General features: G+C 44.0%; 1 protein-coding gene across 1 annotated transcript; it reads right to left on the reverse strand.

Moving 5' to 3' along the window:
* Positions 1-227: 227 nt before the first annotated feature.
* Zc3hc1 (zinc finger, C3HC-type containing 1) lies at positions 228-22104 on the reverse strand. Its single transcript, NM_001127293.1, is given in 10 exon segments — positions 228-585; positions 3321-3527; positions 5685-5897; positions 6194-6434; positions 7630-7784; positions 8749-8876; positions 14926-15009; positions 15503-15653; positions 19858-19969; positions 21933-22104. Coding segments are annotated over 10 exon segments (1506 nt in total). The 5' UTR covers positions 22079-22104; the 3' UTR covers positions 228-516.
* Between the last annotated feature and the right edge of the window lie 596 nt (positions 22105-22700).

A 22700-nucleotide genomic window follows, 5' to 3' on the forward strand; every position in this document is an offset into this window, starting at 1 on the left:
GGGATTAATTTTGCTGGACATAACTGTACTAAAGAAGTCACATTTCTTAGTGATATCGACTGAGGCAAAGTATGGATGGAATATTACTATTGCAAGACTTTTCTCTTGGGGATTCTAAGCAATAACTGTCCTGCTTTCTGAGTAAGGTCCAAGGCCAACCACAGCTCAGTTTTATGAAAACTGCCCCCGGGGAACCGGGAGGGAGAAATCAATTCTCTAGCAGCAGAACCTTAGCAAACACTTTATTAACAAATACTGTCACACTCCTGAGCCTCACGCTCAGAACACTGCCTGAACCAAACCTTCAAGTCTTGTGGCTGGTTCATAGCCCTGCAGTCCCGACAGAACTGGGCCTGCTGTATCTTACCCTGTCCACATCCCACATGGCAATTGGGTCCCCTCTTTGCCATGCAGATGGCAGGCCTTTGCGCTTGCAATTCAACCAGAATGAAGAAAAGCAGCGTCAGCTGACTGTTTTTCAAAAAGTCGCCCTCAACAGTTCTGTCTGCAGCATTTTCAGGATGAGCATAAAGACTCCCACTGCCGGAATATTCGGAACACTTTCCTTGATTTTTCAGAGAGACTCTGTAGATAGAAAAGCTTATTATTAGAATTACATTCTTCCATAGAGACGAAAGATAGGTATGGCTGTAGGCCTGCCTTGGTATCTGTGATTGAATAAGAATTCATTTTATGGGGCTGGGGATTTAGCTCAGTGGTAGAGCGCTTACCTAGGAAGCACAAGGCCCTGGGTTCGGTCCCCAGCTCCGAAAAAAAGAACCAAAAAAAAAAAAAAAAAAAAAAAGAACTCATTTTATGGAGTTGGGGATTTAGCTCAGTGGTAGAGCACTTGCCTAGCAAGCGCAAGGCCCTGGGTTCAGTCCTCAGCTCCAAAAGAAACAAAACAAACAAACAAACAAACAAAAAACCACTCATTTTATGTCATGCTACATTGTACATAATGCACAGCTTAAGTCAAACAAATCAAGAAGCCTGTGTTCAATGGCCAGATCACTGCCAACACTCTGAGCTTCCCTCGTACTGTCCTCATCTTTGTGACAAGGGCACTCCTGACCCACGCTGAGTCCAGCACATGCTGTGCTCTGGCTTTTACCCAGGATGTTTATTGGACCTATCTATCTGAAACAGAGTTTCACTATGTAGTTCTGGCTGTCCTGGAATTCAGTACGTAGATCAGGCTGACCTTGAACTCACAGAAATACTCTTGTCTCGGCCTCTCAATCATTAGGATTAAAGGTATGTGTCACTATTCAAAATTACATTTATTTACTGTGTATGCAGGCATGTACATGCCAGGATATGTGTGAAAGTCAAAAGATGACTTGCAGGAGGTGCTTCTCTCGTCTATCCTGTGGGTATCGGGATCAAACTCTGGTCATCAGGCTTGGTGGGAAGAACCTTTACCAGTCTTGTTTCCCCTTTTAATACCTTTTTTTAGGGGTTGGGGATTTAGCTCAGTGGTAGAGCGCTTGCCTAGGAAGCGCAAGGCCCTGGGTTCGGTCCCCAGCTCCGGAAAACAAAAAAACAAAAAAACAAAAAAAACCTTTTTTTTTTTCTTTTTAAAGCAAAACAGGGGCTGGAGAGATGACTCAGTAGTTAAGAGCATTTAACTGCTCTTCCAGAGGACCCAAGTTTGGTCTGTGACACACACATCAGGTGGCTTACAACCATCTAGCTCCAGCATTCATGTGTACATGCATGCATGCACACGCACACATACACAGAGAAGAGAGCGCACCCTATGTATACTTAAAAATAAACCTTTAAAACAAAACAAACCACGTGGGGCTAAAGAGCTGGCTAAGATCACTTGTCACTCTTGCAGAGAAACTGGAATCAATTTTTAGCATCCACACGGTGGTCACAACCATCTGTAACCTAGGCATTCACACAGTACATTTAGCCCTGAGTGTCCTGGCATTCAATATGTAGACCACACTGGCCTCTGACTCTCAGAGACCAGTCTGCCTTAGCTCCTAGAGTGCTAGGATTACAGGTGCATGCTACCATGACCGAACAACCAATCAACCTAGTCAAAAGATCCCTTCCTGAATTTGTGGACAGAGAGATTTAATTTACTGTGGATGGTTTGCATGGTGGATCAACTCTCTGTCTTTATGTACCTTATTATATCCCATACCCCGATTTTGTTGTTGTTTTGGAGACTGGGTCTCCTATATGGGCCAGGCTGGCCTCTGGTTTATGATCCTTCTGCTAAGTCTACTGAGTGCTGGCATAAGTGTGCACCATTGTATCTACCTAAACATTGAACACTGATGTATCAATGCATTTATGGATTTATTTACTGTGTACACAAATACCAATGTAGGTATGTGGAGAACTTCCTGGAGTCGGTCCTCTCCTTCCTGGCTTGGGCCCTGGGTACTGAACTCAGGTCCTCAGGTTTAGCAGCAAGCTCTCTTACTGAGCCATCAAGCTAGCCCCTGACCTAAATATGTTTAAATGAATAAATGAATGAATGAAAGAAAGAATGGCTTTGGAAACCTTTCCTCTACTTATTTATTAAGGGTACTAATGATATCTTTGATGGGCTTCTGGTATAATTATAGCTCCCTCTGGTGGAAATCCTGTAACCCGACCACCATGAATTTGGGAAGCCTGACAGGAAAGTATCTTCTGTCTGCTTTAGTCTGTGAAAAGCATAAGGGTCAGAAAGGCTACATTTATGCCAGGCTATGGGGCACATATAGAGCTGAACCTGGAAAGGAACACAAAGCCAGTTCTCTGGATTCCTTTGTCTACCCTCTTGCCTTTATTCTCATTTTCCCAGATGGCTCTGATGGCTCTGCATTTCCTCAGGTCTGTAATGGCGGCCATCCTGAGTGGGATGGCTAACGCTAGTCAGAGCACATACCAGGCTGCAGAAGAGTGAAGAGACATGAAGACTTGGGGTATAAAGGCACAGTGTGGTATAAGGAGACAGAGCTCCCAACAGCTAAGTTAGCTGGCCAGGTTCCAAACACAAGTGATGGAGTCTGACAGAGAGCAGCTGTCCTGCAGCACAGGGCCGGGCAGCTGCCCATTCACCCATGTCTGCTTCTGTATTCCCTCCCTACTCGAAGTCATTTCAGTTGGAGGAACAGAGAATTTACTAGGATGTCATGGAATACCATATGCTGAGCAGGTCACAAAGACCGAATCACTTCTGTGTTTTACTCCTGAGACCAGAAGGAGCCTAACACGACGTAAGAGCTGAAAACAGGCAGGCACTAACTACAGGGCTAACCAGCCTCACAGAACACAAGTGCTGTGCACACGCTGGGCATCGGCCATCTCACCATGGAGTCGGTCTCAGCTGGCTGGTTAGAATGCTTGTGGGCCAGCAGGATGGCCATCACTGCCTTCCAGCCTGGCTCTGCTGGGGTACAGGCTTCCACTTCCGTTTTCCCATTCTCCTTGGTTTCTTTGACCAGTGTGATATTCACCCAAGGGCACCAATCTCTATGCTGAGAGGTGGGATCAAAGAAGCTTCTTGGAGAGGTGTCCTGAGGGAGGAGGAAGAAAAAGCACAGTGTTATTCAAGGACAGATGCTAGGTCTGGGGAGAGGCACTGTAGCTATTCAAGCCTAGAGTCACACAGCTGCCCACGCTTGTAGCTCTTTCTTCATTATCTTATTTTTGTTATTTTGATGTAAAATCATGGTATGTAGCCAAGGCTGGTCACCTTTCTGCCTCAGGTTCCCAAGCAACTCTAACATTTTCCTCTCAGTCTCTAGCCCTGCCCCCTTATGATGAGATAGGATCAGGGTCTGTGTGCAGCCCAGGCTGGCCTTGAATTTGCCTCAGCCTCTGGATTGGAGCTGTGTCCTTACTAGCTATTCCAATGTTCTGAAAGCACCGGGACAGCACAGAAAACAACCCTGAGAAAACTTCAGCAGAACAAATCAGAGTATAAGCAGAGTGGAGACAGCGTGAGCGGGAGCATCTGTGCGGCTGCAGACAGACAGAACAGATACCTAGAATATATAAAGAACTGCAAGAAAGAAACACCAAACACCTAAGCCAAAGCTTCCAATCAATAAATGGGCCAGACAGTTCTCAAAAAAAGAGCCAACAAGTATTTTGTAAAGTGTTCAACATCTTTAGCCAGCAGGGAAATGCAAATCAGAACTACCCATTCAGAACAGCTAACACCAAGAAAACAAACATCAAACCTGACAGCGGTAGGGCAGCCATTAATCCCAGCACTCAGGAGGCAAAGGCAGGAGGATCTCTTTGAGTTTAAGGCCAGGCAAGGCTACATAGAGAAACCCCATCTCAAAAAAAAACCATCAAGACTGTCTTTCTGGGTTGGGGATTTAGCTCAGTGGTAGAGCGCTTGCCTAGCAAGCGCAAGGCCCTGGGTTCTGTCCTCAGATCCAGGAAAAAAAAAAAAAAAAAAGAAAAAAGAAAAAGAGAAATTTATGGGCTGGAGAGATGGCTCAGCAGTTAAGAGCACCCGACTACTCTTCTAGAGGTCCTGAATTCAATTCCCAGCAACCACATGGTGGCTCACAACCATCTGTAAAGATATCTGATGCCCTCTTCTGGTGTATCTGAAGACAGCTACAGTGTACTTATATATAATAAATGAATAAATCTTAAAAAAAAAAAAAAAAAAACAGGAAACAAGGACAATCAAAACCAAACCAGGGGTTGGGGATTTAGCTCAGTGGTAGAGCGCTTGCCTAGCAAACGCCCTGGGTTCAGTCCCCAGCTCCAGAAAAAGAAAAAAAAAAAAAAAAAAAAAAACAAACCAAACCAAAATACAAACAACCAAATAAAACCCCTGTGAAACACAGATACAAAGGAGTACACAGCCTGGTAAGGTGGGGACTATAGTGGAGGGCAAGAGGATGCCTGAGGAGAGGGAGCAAGTCGGAAATGCCACATGAAACCCATAACCTTGTATGTTAATCTAAAAAACCTAAACCAATGACATCATCAACAAAACCCTAAACCTGCTGGTTGTGGTGGTACAGGTCTTTAATCCCAGCACTCAGAAAACAGAGGAAGGCATATCTTTGTGAGTTTGAGGACAGCCTGGTCTACATAGGCACCTTGTCTCAAATATTAAGAATGAACAAAAACACAAAACAAATTACCTACTAGATGTGATAGGTCAAGCTTATAATCCCAGTGCGGAGATTGAGGGGGCTGGCGTAAACTGTATATTTAAGCCTGGAATATACAGTGAGGGCAACCTGAGCTATATGAGGCCTGGTACAGAGGAAGGGAGGGAGAATCCAGAAAGCCTCTATCAGATCAGTGTCCTACTGCATTGCTGTCTTCCTAGTCCAAGTATCTATGACTTTTCCAGACACCACTCCAAACCTTTTCCTTGCTCCCCAGCTGTCTCTCCTAAACATTGTGTGCTTTCATGTGTATGTAGTGTGCGGGAATGCGCTTCAGGCTTTGCAGCACTTATACCCACTGAGCTATTGCCAGCTGGCTTTTTGTTTGAGACAAGATCCTTCCTGTGTCACACAATCTAGTGGAGGCTGGCCACTCGTGATCCTGCCTCTCAAGTGTTGGGATTACAGGTAATGAAATATGTCCCATCTTTAAACTTGCTAAGTCTACTTTTGGCCAGAACCCTGGGAGGGGTCTGTGCCTGCTTTTCCCGATACACATAAAGGCACCCCTGCTAAACGGAGCCTCACCGAGCTGCTGGAAGAGCAAAGGCGAGGTCGCTTAGCTCTCCGGTGAGGGCTCGAGGGAACTTCTAAGCCAGCAGAATCTCCGGTTCCCATGCTTCGGGTCACTGGGCGGCTCCTGGTGGTAGGACTGGCTGCCTCTAGCTCAGGCCGGTCAACAGGACTGGAAGACTCCCAACTCCGGGTTCGGGAAACAATCGGACCAGGACTTTTTTCAGACTGAAGGAAAAGAAAAGCAATGGAACTATATGAATGATGTTAACGGTTTTAGCCCAAGTATTCCTAGCATGTGAAACATAGTATTTTAGAATTTGTAATACAAATTTAGAATCTCAACTGCCAACAAACTAAGATCTTCAAGGAATATTGTAGTTCTATATTTAGCTTCCATAACAAATTTAGCGTCTCCATCTGTGAAGGGAAACGTGATAGCGTAGTCTTACTGACAGGGTTAAAGCAAAACCTATTGCCAATCTCCAACCTGCTGTTACGCTGGCACCTGAAGAAGCTAATACCTGCTCAGAGCTTGGAGAAACGGCGGCATCTTGGCTTCGGGTCATCATCCGCCTAGGAGATTCTGGCACCAGAGGGAAGTGCTCAGGCCGACCCTCCGCACCTGGAATGGGGGAGCTTGTCAAACCAAGGGAAGCCTCCAGATCTGTCATGGACGATTCCATCTGCTGAAAGCCCCAGAGACCGACCTTCCTCATACACTGGTAACACGTTATCAGGGAGAGCTGTGTAGGCTCCAATGAACTAGGAAGGAAAGGGAAAAAAAAAAACAGGTATTTCCAGAGGTGACATTTCCAGGTCACTACGTGTAGTAACTGTTTTATCTCAGCAGGTAGTCTCTGCAGTCAGCCAGAGGGCTAGAACCATGGGCTTTCAGAGCCCTCATTGAGTACTCTGAGTACCTAGCCTTCCCTCACTCCCATGTTACTTTCTCAAAGAGGTCCAAGCATCCTGGTATGTTCTTGCTGGAAAGGACGCTGTGAAGTATGTTTTATAAGCTCCTGGTCCTTTTGAATCTCTTTTCTCAATCTAGCAAAGAAAGCACATTTATTTACTTATTTTGTTTGTATGAAATAGTTTCACTCGGTAGCCTAGGAGGACCTCAAATTCATGAGAAATCCTCCCAAGTGCTGTGATTACAGGGATGGCACGCCCTCCCCCACAATCCAGCAATAAGAAAGACTTTTTAAAGTAAATGGTATGTGTGCAGGCGAGGGCCTGTGAAGACAAAAGTTAAGGCCACTTGTTTGGATTTCAGCACTCACATTGGGAAGCCCTCTTTTGGTCTTCGAGGGCACCTGCACATATTGGCACACACTCACAGACACAGCCAAGAAGACGGCTCAGCACTAAAGGTACTTGCCATCAAGCTTAACTGACAGCCTGAGTACAATCCCCAGAACCCTTGTGGTAGAAGGGGAGAACTGACTCTGCCAAGTATCCTGACCGTCTGTTCACTCACGCCACTGCGTAGGCATGGGTATGCCTGCCCCCACCACGCACATCATAAATGGAAAAAGGAAACCTTTCAAGAAAATCAAGACTGGCTCTGACAGTCTTCTTCCTCAGAAAGTCAACACTAAGTTAAAGTGGAATGGGAATGGCAACATGGGGCCAGGCCACCAGCTGATGTCTCCTCTGGGGAATTTTATCAATTAAGCTTAGTTTTCCTTATTTCTAAGAATAGGGTGTTATTTTCCCTTCCTTTTAGAAAGAGCCGCACTGTTTATGGGAACATGAGTTGTCAGTTGGGAGAAGGAAAATGCAGCTGTGAACAACAGGAATGCCTTTAGTGTTTATTCTGGTTTGTTACTGATTCTTATCCACTCTTCTATCCCTCCCCCACTCCAAATTCTCTGTTTTCTCATAGGACACAGGTGGTTTATAAATAGTGACAGTGACTGTATCAGGTTCATATCCCTGGGTAACACTCACTAACCTACATGCCCAGCCACACAGAGAGAGAACACAGGCGGTGGCGTGGACTTGGATGTCTGAGCCTAATTTGCTTGTAGTCTTTCTGTCATCGATTTGGAAATCGAGCTCATCTTCCACCAGGTGCAGCAGAGCACTGAGCTTGTCTTCTGTCAAGCACTGCAAAGGAACCATGGTTAAAAACCAACTCCAAGTTCTAGCCTCCACAGGAAAAAAACACAATAACACACCTAGACTAGGGAACCCTGGATTGAGAGGCAACATCTTCATGGGAAAGACATATTCTAGGGCAGGGCTAAGTGTCACACTGAACTGCTGACTGAAAACGGAGCAGTCTTCCTTCTAAGCATTAGACAGTTCTTAGACTGCCAACTGTAGATCTGATCTGAAACTTGTGACCTTCAAACCCAAACAATGAAAAGACTATTTATGTCTCGACCTAACAATGAATTTACTTTTGATGGAACAAACTTGACAGCATTAATTTTTGGCCTGTGGATAATAGGGCATTATGAGTACTGGGGGTGGGGGAGGAGGCTCTGCCTTGTAAAGGTCAGGCTGACACTTTTAAGAACAAACAGAGGTGAACTGCCTGTGCTAGAAGCTCTAACAGTGTCAACTTACTGCCTACAACACAGTGTATCTTCACAAAAGACTCACGGGCTGGCAAAATGACAGTCAATATTCAACCTCAGAGAGGAAATAGACACAACTACATTTCTATTCATCAAAGGAGAATTTCTTGTCCTGTCACAGCTGAAATACAATGAGCAGTTTGAGTTTCTAGGGCCAGATGTGGGGGCACAGGCCTTTAACCCCAGAACCCCACAAGTAGAGGAAGGAGAATCTCTGAATTTCAGGGCAACCTGGTTCATAAGGAAGGCCTAGGTCAGCCAGAGCTAAACAGAGAGACCGGCTTACAAAGCTTACTTAAAGATCCCTATCTAATTGTTTACATAGAAATCATGTACTCACACCCTCCACTACTGCCTTTCTGGGAGAAAGGGAGAGAGAAGTAGTTCTCGTCATAATGCTCTGCATCCTCTTGTCAGTCAAACGCAGGATTGTGTACAAAAGCTGGTGACTACGGGAGGCCACTGCAACCTAGCCAAGAAACACTCACCATAGTTGTCAAGTCCTCTGGCCTCAGGGAAGGAAGCTGGAGGTCCAAATGGCAAAGGCTTTGAAACCGGTCCAGGAACTCACTGACAAGAACAGCAGGCTCACTCAATGGCAACATCCCAAATCTATCTGTGGGAAAAATAAACTGGGAGTTAGATGGGAGGAAGAAATAAAGAACATGAATAAGCAAGTAGAGATATGTAAAACAGATAGTTGATGATGTTAAGAAACCATTGTTTTACATATGAACTCACAGAAGAAGCGTACACAAAGTCTTACTCCTAACCAAGAAGCTACATGCAACTGATACCTGCTGGGAAAGGAAAGGAAGATGAGGGAAGGAGTCTCTCAACAACGCAGAGTGTGAGGCATCGGGAACACTGAAGAAGCAAGACTGTCTAGCAGTAGGTGTCATGAGTGTAATCGCAGAGAAACCATGTCTTAGGGGGAAGGTGAAGAAGGGTGTAGCTCTCCCCTCATAGGCAAAGGCCTGGTTTCCATTCCAGTCTTACTGTGGGAGAAACGATGGGCTACACCGATGATTATTGAAGTTGTTGACAGTTGAACAGCATTTAATTACGAACTTTTGGTGCTTCTGTGTATGTATGAAAGAGTTACTTTAAGAAAAGTCAGAGGAAGAATTAAAACAAACACTGAAGTGTTGATTTACCAGACAGAAACTAAAGAAACAGTATCTTGTAACAATTGTAAGTTGTAGATAGTTCACTGTGAGTTGTTGAGGTAGAAGGTAAATTCCTATTGCTGAAGACACCATACACTTCAGACACAGGACCCAGAGAGACAAGCTACATCTGACTTGAAAGTCTCCCCCTTGAATGTGCCACACAAGCTTCCAAAGGAAGGAAGCAACCACCAGTCCTACTCAGCTGTGACCTTAAGAGTAGAGCAGCAGCACACAGCCTGGTGAACCACCACCAGCTCTCTAACTGTTCTCACAGCCTGCTCAACAAGAAGGAAATCACACTGGGTACTAGACACCTAGCCAAAGACCCAGGGCTGGTGAAATCATGAATCTGGGAGGGGAATTAATTGACAACAGTCAATTAATAGAACTGCCACAATACCTACGTTCTCACTACTTGTCTTCATTCCCACAGAAAAGTGTAGTTCTCACCCTTCCTCAAGGAAACCCTCTGCAACAGACAGAAAACCACAATCTATCGAAGTGCAGAGTTGTAGAGCCCATTCCTAACTGATACATCTACAACATGCTTCCTAGGCTCAGAAATCACTTCTGAAGAGGGAAAAGAAGACTGCAAAAGACAGAAGAATAGAAATTTACTGTAGGATTGTGTCTCCTAGAAACCTCAGAGAAGGTACAGCCATAAGTTTCACCAACATGGCTGCCTAAACAAGACCTGAAGAAGGGTGACACCAACAGACATGCTAACACAGGGGGATAGATCAGGAAGCCTCAGCCCTACACAAAGAACTAACCACAGGCAACTAAGGAGTGCTGAGGATGGAGAAAGGCTTTCCCAGGGTAGAGCACAGGAACTGGTTACACAGTAGCACATGGTCAGCCCTGAAAGCATAGATATAAAGTAACATTACACAGACTGAGCAGGCTGCTTATATACTTAGCAATACATACATGCATGCATGTACAACAAGTAGAGAAAAAGAGGCCATGAATTTGAGAGAGAAGGAGGGAACATGGGAAGAGTGGGAGGGAGGAATGGGAAAGCAGCAAATGTTAGCCCCCGCTGTGCCAGCATGAGGCCATGTAAAAATCCAGGTATGGGGCTGGAGCTTGCAGGGACCTGAGTTTTGTTCCCAGAACTCACACAGTGGCTCATAACTGTCTGTAACTCCAGTTCCACGGGATCCAATGGACTCTTTTGGCCTCTTTGGGCACTAGGTACATGCATGGTAAACAGGTATGCATGCAGGCAAAACAACCATACAGATAAAATCTACAAGTAATTAACAAAAAATTAAAAAGAAAAAATAAAAATACAAGCTGGGCAGAGAGATGTACATTTGTAATCTGAGTGCTCCAGAGGCTGAGGAAGGAGGACCAGCTCAAGTTCGGAGACAGTCTGAGTACATGGATGTTCAAGGACAACGCAACAACAACAAAGTAATGATACAGGCAGCAGAGATGTGCACCTGCAATCCCTGGACTTGCACTGGGTCAAGTTCAACACAGCCTTGTCCACACAGTATGCTCTAGGCCAACGAGTCAGAACTAAACATCAAGACTGTCTTTCGGGGTTGGGGATTTAGCTCAGTGGTAGAGCGCTTGCCTAGCAAGCACAAGGCCCTGGGTTCCGTCCTCAGATCCAGGAAAAAAAAAAAAAAAAAAAAAAAAGAAAAGAAAAAGAGAAATTTATGGGCTGGAGAGATAGATGGCTCAGCGGTTAAGAGCACCTGACTGCTCTTCCAGAGGTCCTGAGTTCAATTCCCAGCAACCACATGGTGGCTCACAACCATCTGTAAAGATATCTGATGCCCTCTTCTGGTGTCTGAAGACAGCTACAGTGTACTTATATATAATAAATGAAAAAAAAAAAAAAAAAAGACTGTCTTTCACAGACCAAAACCAAGCAGTGGGCATTTTAGTTACTTCACAGTGCCTTGCTCTCTTGTAGGGAATTCAGTAAGTTATTTTTCAAAATGAAACACAGAAAAATATTTCTAAGGCCGTGTTTGAAACAGATCTTCATAGTTCAGCTGGCCTCAAACGTACAACAATCTTCTTGTGCCCACGAATGCCCACATTTAGGAAATGAGATATTACATAAAAAAGATGAAGAAAGAAAAGGTCCTCCTAATCTGGTGATTAATTAAAAAGCAGGGCACCAAGTTTTACAATGAGCTTAAACATGCTTTAAAATTAATCTATTTGTATATTGGGCCCGTGTCTATCTTCAAAATATTCAGCCCTAGTAAATTTGTAACTGTCACTTAAAATGTTTAAAGGGATTTAATTAGTAATAAATATCAGAGAAATTACTATAAAAACTACAACAATCAGCCAGTTCATGGTGGCACACGTCAGCAATCTCAGTACTCATAAAGGGTAGGAAGATTAGGAGTCAAAGCCATCCTTAGCTGCATGGAGAGCTTAAGGCCTACCTAGACTATGAGATTCTAGTTCAAGAACCAAAACAATAGGGGCTGGGGATTTAGCTCAGTGGTAGAGCGCTTACCTAGGAAGCGCAAGGCCCTGGGTTCGGTCCCCAGCTCCGAAAAAAAGAACCAAAAAAAAAAAAAAAGAACCAAAACAATAAATCTCAACAAATAAGTATAGGTATTCTGTTTTCTGATAAAAGTTACCTGAGTATTAAAAGCAAAACTAACAGATACCACTGAAAGCTGTATCTGAGATGGTTGGAGAAAGAATAAGGACAAAGTTGGTAATGATAAGAAAAAACATCTAGAGCTGGAGAGATGGCTCAGTGGTTAAGAGCACAGACTGCTCTTCCAGAGGTCCTGAGTTCAATTCCCAGCAACCACATGGTGGCTCACAACCTTCTGTAATGGGATGCCCTCTTCTGGTGTGTCTGAAGACAGTTACAGTATACTTATATATAATAAATAAATCTTAAAAAAAAAAAGAAAAAGAAAAAACATCTAAAGGTATGTATGCTAGTTCATTCCTGTAATTCAAGCATTTGGGGCATTCGTTATAGCAGAGATTACCAAGAAGTCAAGGCCATAATAGCTACACAGTAAACAATCTAAGCTACAAAAAAGACCCTGCTTCAAAAAAACATAACAAAACCACAATGTAGCTGGGTGTAGTGAGTGGCACATGCCTTTAATTCTAGCACTCAGAAGGCAGAGGCAGAAGGATCTCTGTAGTTCAAGGCCAGCCTGGTCTACAGAGTGAGTTCTAAGATAGCCAGAGCTACACAGTAAGATCCTGTCTTGAAAAATCCAAACCGGGGTTGGGGATTTAGCTCAGTGGTAGAGCGCTTGCCTAGGAAGCGCAAGGCCCTGGGTTCAGTCCCCAGCTCCAAAAAAGAACCGAAAAATCCAAACCAACCAACCAACCAGCCAAACAAACAAATCAAGGGAGTGGTTATGGCTGGAAAGATGGCTTAGTAGTAAAGAATGCTCATCGATCTTGCAGAGGACCAGGGTTTGGCTCCCAGTACTCACATGATGGGGTCACAGTTGTCTGTAACTTCAGTTTCAAGGGATCTGGTGCCTATTCTGATCTCCCAGGGCTCTTGCACACATGTAGTATGCCTATATGCACTTAGGTGTGCACACATAAAACAAAATAAACAACAACCAAAAGGGGAAGAAGGGAGGGAGGGAGGGAGGGAGGGAGGGAGAAGAAAACAGTAGCCAGATGTGGTAACATGTCTTTCCAAAAGAAGTATTTTAAAGTTGTATGTGTTTTACTTTTATGTATATGAGTATTTTGCCTGCATGTCTGTTATGTTCACCACATGCATGCCTGGTACCTATGGAAGTCAGAAGAGGAAGCAAGGGCTTCTGGAACTTGGGTCACAGATGGTTGTGAGCCACCATGTGAATGCTAGAAGCCAAGCCCAGATCCTCTGTAAGAGGAACAAGTGCTCTTAACCACTGAACCATCGCTCCAGCTCTGTCCTGGTACTTGCCTTTAATAACAACTCTTGTGAGGTAGAGAGATGTAGATTGATCTCAGAGATCAGAGTTCAAGACCAGCTTGATCTACACCCAGCCTAGCTAGGGTGACAATGTGAGACCCTGTCTGAAAGAACAAAAAAAAGGGCTCAGTGGCTAAGAGCCCAGGCTGAATGAAACCAGGTCACTGATAGCAGACAACCGTCTGAGGGCACTGAATGCACAGGTGTATAGACACACATGCAGGCAACACTCATACATGTAAATAACTCATAGGAATTTTTTAAAAAAGAAAAGCATAGAAGATTTTAAAACAACATCCAGATTTCCGGCAGTAACAACTGGATGGGAAGTCAAGGCAGACCTTAAGTATTAGATAGTTAGGCTTTGCACTGCTGAGTGCAAGGACCTCTTCTAACATTAAGCAGAGATGCTCAGGAAGGAGTTGGAAATGAGACCTCAAAGAGGTCAAGATAGGCGTTAGAAGTTCTTCCAGGAAGAATCCACTGTGAATGGATGGAGAAAAGAGAACATATAGTGACAAGAGCCTAGTGACTGGCCGTGGTAACCTCAAGTCCACACAGGACTGAGCTGTGCTGTATTATACAGGGGAAAGGAAACCAGGTTAGAGATGCAAATCCCTACCTTACAGTCATGTTCAACTTCACCATGGGAGAGAAATCTAGTCCCTTCCGATAGGTTTTGTTGGTCATGGAATATTCCTAGCCACAGTGACCTTAGAATCAGCTTGAGCCATCCTACCAAAACAAAACCGTACAGTGTACGGACCAGTAGTCACGACATACGTGAACACCAGCACTGTTCGGAAACCTTGGGTCTGGAGGTTTGTACCTGGACTTGGAGAGATTCCCAACCAGAGGGCTCTGCGGCTAAATCTGTTTACTCAGTGGAGATGTGCCAGCAGAAGAGAATGCTTAAACATTGCTGCTGAGGACCAGGGAGAGGGTTCAGTGAGGAAAGACATGCCTACCAAATGATCTTGGGTTCAATCCCTGGCCCGCATGGAGGGAAGGTGAGAAAAGCCTTCTCTAGGTTTATCCTCTCAGTATGTGTTCAAGTACACACACACACACACACACACACACACACACACACACACACAACACACACACTCACACACAACACACACACACAACACACACTCACACACAACACACAACACACACACAACACACACACACCACACACACGCACACACCACACACTCACATACACCACACACACACACACAACACACACTCACACACACCACACACTCACACACAACACACCACACACACACACACACAGCCCCCCCCCCAAAGAGCTGGTGGGACAAATGCATCTTGAAAAATTAATAAATGCAAGTCTTGAAAAGCACAAAAAGAACAACACAACTTCAATGATTTGGTGTTTACAAGTGGACACTATTAAAACACGATGAGCCTGGGGTTGGGGATTTAGCTCAGTGGTAGAGCGCTTGCCTAGGAAGCGCAAGGCCCTGGGTTCAGTCCCCAGCTGGGGGGGGGGGGGGGGCGCGACACACGATGAGCCAGGAGAAATGGCAAATGGGAATCCTTAGAACATGTACCTGGAGAGGGGCTGTCTGGCCAAAAACAGAACTTCTCATGGGCACTGCACAAGGATTTCTTGAGCTCAGCACATCGCTCCTTATCTGAAAGCATAAGAGGCAGTGGTTATTAGACACTATGCAGACTCCAAAGTAAAAACAAGAGTCTTTTAGAGACCAAACCTAACTGCACATAATTTAAATAATTAGAATACCCTAAAATATATGAAAATAGGCCGGTTGTGGTGGCATACACCTTTAATCCTAGCACTCAGAGAAACACTGTCTACAAACAAAGATCCTTTGTTAGTACAAAGAAGGTATGCTGTGCAACTGGGAAGGTGTGATTTCCAAGTCTCGGGCCTTCAGAATGCGCTCTTTGCTCTCAAGTCTGCATACTGCTATCAATCTAGAACACACAGAGAACAACTGAGGCCACAGGGGAGGACCACCCCAACTTCACCACGTCACACATAAAACAGCACATTATTTGCTGAGACAGACAGCCAGTCCAGCACCCTGCACATAGTAGGCAAGTGCTCTGCCACGGGCTATGTCACCAGCCCAGTGCACCTTGGAATGCAGACTTTATACTTACATCTGCCAAAGTCAAAAGTGGGCTGCAAACTGGCACAGAGGAAAGCTTGGCAGCTGGAGCACTTGAGCATGTCACATTCAACTGTAACCCAACCGTATTTTGCGCAGATAAGTGGAGACAGCTCAGGGGGCTTCCCTGCCCATTTCAAAGAGTATTCATGTTAAGGAAAACCATGTACATGAAAACCAAGCACAGTTAAAACTTGAACATTCTTAACCAATATAGGAATACACTCATTAAAAGCAGACAGTAAAGAATTTGTTTTTCGGGTTTGGGGATTTAGCTCAGTGGTAGAGCACTTGCCTAGCAAGCGCAAGACCCTGGGTTCGGTCCCCAGCTCCGAAAAAAAAGAAAAGAAAAAAAAAAAAGAATTTGTTTTTCTTTGTATGTATTATAGATATGCATGTGTTTGCATGTATAGGGGCACAAATGTATGTAGAAGCCTGAGGTTGACGTCTGCCGTCTTCCTCAATTGCTGCCCAATTGAGGAAGAAGTGTCTTTTTGAAGCTGGAGTTTACCATTTTAGCTAGTCTGGTCTCTCTTTCTGTGTATTGAGAACCCATCTTTTAAAAACGCAATGTAAAACTTCTTTTACTATTGACTGTGTGGCAGAATACAGACGCTGTCTACTTGTGTTTATCTGAAATACTAGGGATTGAGAGTGCTGGTGAGAGTCCTGGATCGGATGCGCCTAGGGAACAAAGGGCCATGAAGTCAAAGAGGCTGAGATGTTTTCACATTTGTCCCTGTTCTCCTAATTTGCCACATCCCCTTACTTTCTAAAACAGTGAAAAGAAAAGAATCTTAGCAACTCTCTGCCCCAGGCTTAATTATGATGGACTATATGTTAAATTGTACTTTCTAAGCACGTTGCTGAGACTTTTACAAGAGCAGAGTAGACAATCAGGTAATCCCTGTAGCCTGCTTTCTGGTACTGTGCCCTGAGGTGAATATGAGCTAGCTTGGCAACATTTTAATAATCACATTATGGTAAAAAGGGAGGGGCTATCTTCTGAGATTAAGTTACAAAAATGAGTCTGGGCCAGTGGGATGGTGCAGAGGGTAAAAGTATCTGTTGCTAAGACTAACTACCTGCTTACCCTGGGTCCCACAGGATGGGAGGAGAGAAGAGACTCCCAACTCCCACAAGCTGTCCTCTGGCTTCCAAACATACACCAAAGCGCACATGATAATAATAATAAATAAGTACTCATAATAAAAAGTTAAATTTTGGGGTTGGGTATTTGGCTCAGTGGTAGAGCACTTGCCTAGGAAGCGCAAGGCCCTGGGTTTGGTCCCCAGCTCCGATAAAAAGAACCAAAAAAAAAAAGTTAAACCCCAAAAGTTAAATTTAAAAAGAAGATTTAGGGGGCTGGAGAGATGGCTCGGAGGTTAAGGGCACTGACTGCTCTTCCAGAGGTCCTGAGTTCAATTCCCAGCAACCACATGGTGGCTCACAACCATCTGTAATGGGATCCGATGCCAGCTTCTGGTGTATCTGAAGACAGCTACAGTGTACTTATATATAATAAACAAATAAATAAAATCTTTTAAAAAAGAAAAAAGAAGATTTGGGGCTGGAGAGATGGTTCAGTGGTTAAGAACACTGACTGTTCTTCCTAGAGGCCCTCTTCTGACCTGCAGGCATACATGCAGGCAGAAAGCTGCATGATGTATACATAATAAATAAATAAATATTAAAAAAAAATTTAATGCCAAACATGAAAATGCACAGCTTGAATACCAGTTCTTGGGAACCTGAGGCAATCTCTGAGCTTAGGGCCATCTTGGTCTACAGTATGAGTTCCAGGTTGGGGTTGGGGATTTAGCTCAGTGGTAGAGCGCTTGCCTAGCAAGCTCAAGGCCCTGGGTTCGGTCCCCAGCTTTGAAAAAAGAAAAAAAAAAAAAAAAAAAAAGAATGAGTTCCAGGACAGCCAGAGATACAACAGTGAGACCTTGTCTCAAAAACAAAACAAAGGGGTTGGGGATTTAGCTCAGCGGTAGAGTGCTTGCCTAGCGAGCGCAAGGCCCTGGGTTCGGTCCCCAGCTCCGAAAAAGAAATAAAAAAGAAACAAAAAAAACAAAACAAGAGCTTGCCTAGCGAGCGCAAGGCCCTGGGTTCGGTCCCCAGCCCCGAAGGAAAAAAAAAAAAAAAAAAAAAGGAAAAAAAAAAAAAAACATTTAACAATAAATAGTCTGGCTTTCAAAGTGTTGTTTTACTTGATCATTGTGATGGAAGCCAGCTTCCAAGTTGTGGACTGCTTCAAAAGAACCCATGTAGTAAGGAACCAAGGCACCTGTAATCCCCACGTCAGGGAGGCAAAGGCAGGAAGATCATGATTTCAGGGCTATATAATGAATTCCATGTCAACTTGAGCTATATAGTTAAGACCCTGCCTAGAAAATTAAACAAACAAAACACACACACACACACACACACACACACACACACACACACACTCACTAGGCTGGAGAAATACTCAAGAGCCACAGGAGCACCTGTGGCTGCTTTTCTAGAGGACCCAAGTTTGGATCCCAGAACATATGTTTGGAGGCCTGTAACTCTGGCCCTAGGTCTGATACCTTCCTCTGGCCTTCTTGGGCATCCCCTAACCCCAAATGGCATATACAACAAGCAAATGCATAAATGAAAAAATAAAACAAACAACCACTACCAGCAACAACAAAAATAAAACAAAACAAAACTACTCTGTGTCTGGTTATATAATCCACAGAGTTTATGATAATAGTTGTTTAAAGCCACTGCATATTAGAGCAGTTTGCCATGCAATAATGACTAATATAAAAAAGGGATCAAGAGGGCTGGAGAGATGGCTCAGCGGTTAAGAGCACCTGACTACTCTTCCAGAGGTCCTGAGTTCAATTCCCAGCAACCACATGGTGGCTCACAACCATCTGTAAAGAGATTCGATGCCCTCTTCTGGTGTCTCTGAAGACAGCTACAGTGTACTTATATATAATAAATGAATAAAAAAAAAAAAAAAAGGGATCAAGAAGTCAGGCAGTGGTGGTGCAGGCCTTTAATCCTAGCACGTGGGAGGTGTTCTAAGACAGCTGGGCCTACAGAGTGAGTTCCAGGTCAGTCAGAGCTAAAACAGAGAAACCCTGTCTGGTGGGGACATAGGAGGAGGAGAGGCAGGAGGCAGTGGGCGCTGTCACACACTTTCAATTACATCACACTTGTCCTGGCTCCTCTACCTGTTAGCAGATGTCTTGGGCAAACCATGTAACCTATCTGCTCTCTATAAAATGAATATAACAAGGCAGAGAACATAGCTCAGTATAAGGATATTAGCCTGGTATACATGAGGCAGTAGGTTCAATTCCTAGCACTGCCCTTCACCAAACCAAACTAAAAAAAAAATATGTGGCAGTAAAAATACTATTTTCACAGTCATTAAAGATCCAAGGTAAGCATACATGTGAAAACATACTATACACAAGCATTAGAGGTACCCCTTCTCTCAGGATTTAGTTTTTTTTCCTTCTGTAAAGAGGTCAGGGGATTGGGGATTTAGCTCAGTGGTAGACTGGGTTCGGTCCCCAGCTCTGAAAAAAAGAAAAAAGAAAAAAAAAAAAAAAAAAAAAGAGGTCAGCTGGACATGGTGGGTCCCACCTATCATCCCAGCACTTGGGATCAAGGCAGGAGAACTGCAAGTCTGAAGTTGGTCTAGGGATGCAAGTTCCAGACCATTTCAAATCAAACCAATCCAAACCAAACCAAGCCAAGCCAGGTGGTGGCTGTGCACGCCTTTAATCCCAGCACTTGGAAGGTAGAGACATGTGGATCTCTGTGAGTTTAAGGCCCGTCTGGTCTACAGAGTGAGTTCTAGAATAGCCAAGGCTACATGGAGAAACCCTGTCTCAAAAAAACAAAACCAAAGAAAACAAAAAACCCAAACCCAGAAACAAACAAACAAACAAAAGATTTGATCTATCCCTCAACTGATACTTTGCAGAATATTATATAATGGTGCTAATTTCCAGAAAAAAGTTCTTACCGATACTAATTCTTTGGTTTAAAAGATCAGAGTAAAGAGGCTGGAGAGATGGCTCAACAGTTAAGAGCTCTGGCTACTCTTCCAGTTCAACTGCTAGCACTCACATGGTGGGTAAGTCAGCTGTAACTCATCCCAGTGGATCTGATGCTCTTTTTTGGACACTTTGGGCACTGCATGCACATGGTTCACAAATATACAGGCAAAACACCCACACATATAAAACAAAAGATCAGAGTAAGCAGTATCTATACTCTACCATACTGCTACAGTAGGCAGTGCCTATATAGTAACAATTCTGCAGCAGGCAGAGACACACAAACTGAAAAGGATATAGAGAAGGTCTCCACTCTGTGAAAAAAGGCTTCTTTGCTTGTAGATTCCAGTGGAGGCTGTTCTGCTTGAGGCGACCCATCGACTGACTGGAATGTGGCAGATGTGTCCTTTCTGAAACCAAGTAGGACTATTAGTGATCTCTGTACCATTCTTCTTAAATCTCCTGAGCCTAACTATTCCACACACATCACATATCAAACCTGAACTAGATTTTAAGTTTCTAAAGCTGTCCCTCTGCTTAATATATCCAACGACTTCACAATACTAAATAGGCTCTAAATTCTTCAATCTGGGAGTCCCAACTCTACAGTTTAGCCAGCCTCCTAGCTCATTCACAGTTCTCCAACAATATTTTGCATAACTTTAGTAAACACAAAGTACGGCCTTCAAGGGTTTAGGTATTGATTGATAATACAATTTAAACCACTTCAGCGAAATAATTCCTTTATTTATTTATTTATTTATTTATTTATTTATTTATGAGACAGAATCTCACTTTATATCCCAGGCTGGCCTGGAATTCTCAGCAATCCTCCTGTCTCAGCCTCTTTTTTTTTTTTTCCAGAGCTGGGGACCGAATCCAGGGCCTTGCGCTTCCTAGGCAAGCGCTCTACCACTGAGCTAAATCCCCAACCCTTTTTTTTTTTCAAATAAGACTTATTTATAAGTATACTGTAGCTGTCTTCAGACACACCAGAAGAGGGCATCAGATCCCATTACAGATGGTTCTGAGCCACCATGTGGTTGCTGGGATTTGAACTCAGGACCTCTGGAAGAGCAGTCAGTGCTCTTAACCACTGAGCCATCTCTCTAGTCCCTGTCTCAGCTCCTTAAGTGTGGATAATATGCGTGTGTACATGTGTGTATGTACAATATATATGTGAATGCATGTGCCCATGCATGTGTATAGAAATCAGAGAAGAACTCTGTGGAGTCAGATCTTTTCTTCTACCTTTATGATGTTCAGGGTTTGACCTGAGGTCACCAGGCTTCCATGGCAAGCACCCTTACCCGATAAGCCATCCTGCTGGCCCATAAATCTAACTCTCAATAGGAGAAAGAATAGCTTACATATTGTTACATACACGGACCCTTGTTTCACACTATCTCAATTAGAAAATTTAAGTCATGGGCTGGAGAGATGGCTCAGCAGTTAAGGGGCACTGATTGCTCTTCCAGAGGTCCTGAGTTCAATTCCCAACACCCACATGGTGCCTCACAACCACCTGTAATGGGAACTGATGCCCTCTTCTGGTGTGCCCAAAGATAGCTATAGTGTACTCACATACATAAAACGAATAAAACAAATATTTGTGAATTTGCCACCAAGAGAAAAAAATTTATTCATATTAAGGCTGACTATATTTTGAAATAGTATCATGGTATTACTAATTCAAAATTATGATTGATTGTAGACATGCTACTAGACAATTTCTTTTTCTCCTCTCCCTCATCCCTACACCTCTCTCTGGCACAGGGCCTCAAATTAGCCTGGAACTTCAGATCCTCCACCTTCCAAGGTCTTAGCGTTGTATGATACCGCTACCAGTTGAATAAAGTGCTAGGGTTCAAATTTTGAGCTCAGTGCACGCTAGGCTAGCTATTTCCCAGCCCAGCATTAACTATTTAAGGAAGGAGTGAGGGAGGGAAACGGCATAATTCCACGTAACTTCATTTTACTATCTTGCTAACTAAATTTACTGTGTGATTGTTTCATTTACAATCCCATGTAATTTGCTTTACACACTTAGGACTGTTCTTCGGTAAAGGGGTTGCTAAGCTTCACTATACTGTGAGACCCCACGGCTTTAGAAGTCAGGTTTGCTCATTCAGCTAACAGTCTTCTCTCTCAAAAAAGGTTTATTTCAAAATTTCGCTAGTGATGCGGCGTCAGACACAACCGTAGGCTTCCGAAGCCAAACAATCAGAGAAGGCCAGCCTTTTTCCAGAGCTCAGGAAGAATTTAACCTCACCCACCAAGTCACGGACTGAAGTTACCCGCTGCGTTCCCCGCCCCCTGCTCCAGGCCGTTGTTCCCCAAGCTACTCCAGCGCCCACAGCCTGGACAACTCACGGTTCTGTGCCTCCCTCTTCCGGGACAATTCCTTCATCTATCAGCTGCCGAACTTTCTGGGGTGTCCCTTCAGGGGAACGAACGACTGCACCCCAAGTCTTTTCAATACCCGCGGCAAACAGCTGCCCCTCACAGGAAGCCGCCATCTTGGTCCGTTCCGGAGTTGTGTTCCCTCGCGTTGTGAGGCTCAGGAACTTACGTTCTGAGTTAAGTCCCGCCCCCCGGCCTATCAAAATAGTGACTGCGAGTCCCACCCTTTCCTGGTTATCTAAAAGAATTTAAGATTATATTGTTTAAAACTAAATGTAGATTATTTGCTTGTCCGATGAATTAGCATATTTAGATTAACAAAGAGTTTTCTTTTTTGATATATAGAGTTTTCTATGCAGTCCTGGAATTCAAGAGATCCTCCTGCCTCTGCCTCTGTTTCCAGAATACTGGGAATAAAGTCGGGTGCTACTACAGTAAAGGGTTTTAAAGGCCAAGTCACTCCAGATTCAGTAGAGATGAAGGACTCAATTGCAGCCTACAAATAAAAGTCATACCGACTCTCCTAAATTACATTTTTTTTTCCAGGCAAGGAAATGGCAGTGTTTAGTTGAGAATAATCTGAAACCCTTCATAGGATTGTGTTATTATTGGAAGAAGTTTATGGCTTTGACCTCATCCTCCCTTCTTTAGCAAACATTTATTAACTATTGCCTTGATGTACTGGGAATTGTCGACAAAATGGTGAACAAGAGAGGTGTGCATGTCAGTGCTGGGGGA

This window comes from Rattus norvegicus, chromosome 4 (assembly GCF_021556685.1).
Source record: "Rattus norvegicus strain SHRSP/BbbUtx chromosome 4, alternate assembly SHRSP_T2T, whole genome shotgun sequence".
NCBI lineage: Eukaryota > Metazoa > Chordata > Mammalia > Rodentia > Muridae > Rattus > Rattus norvegicus.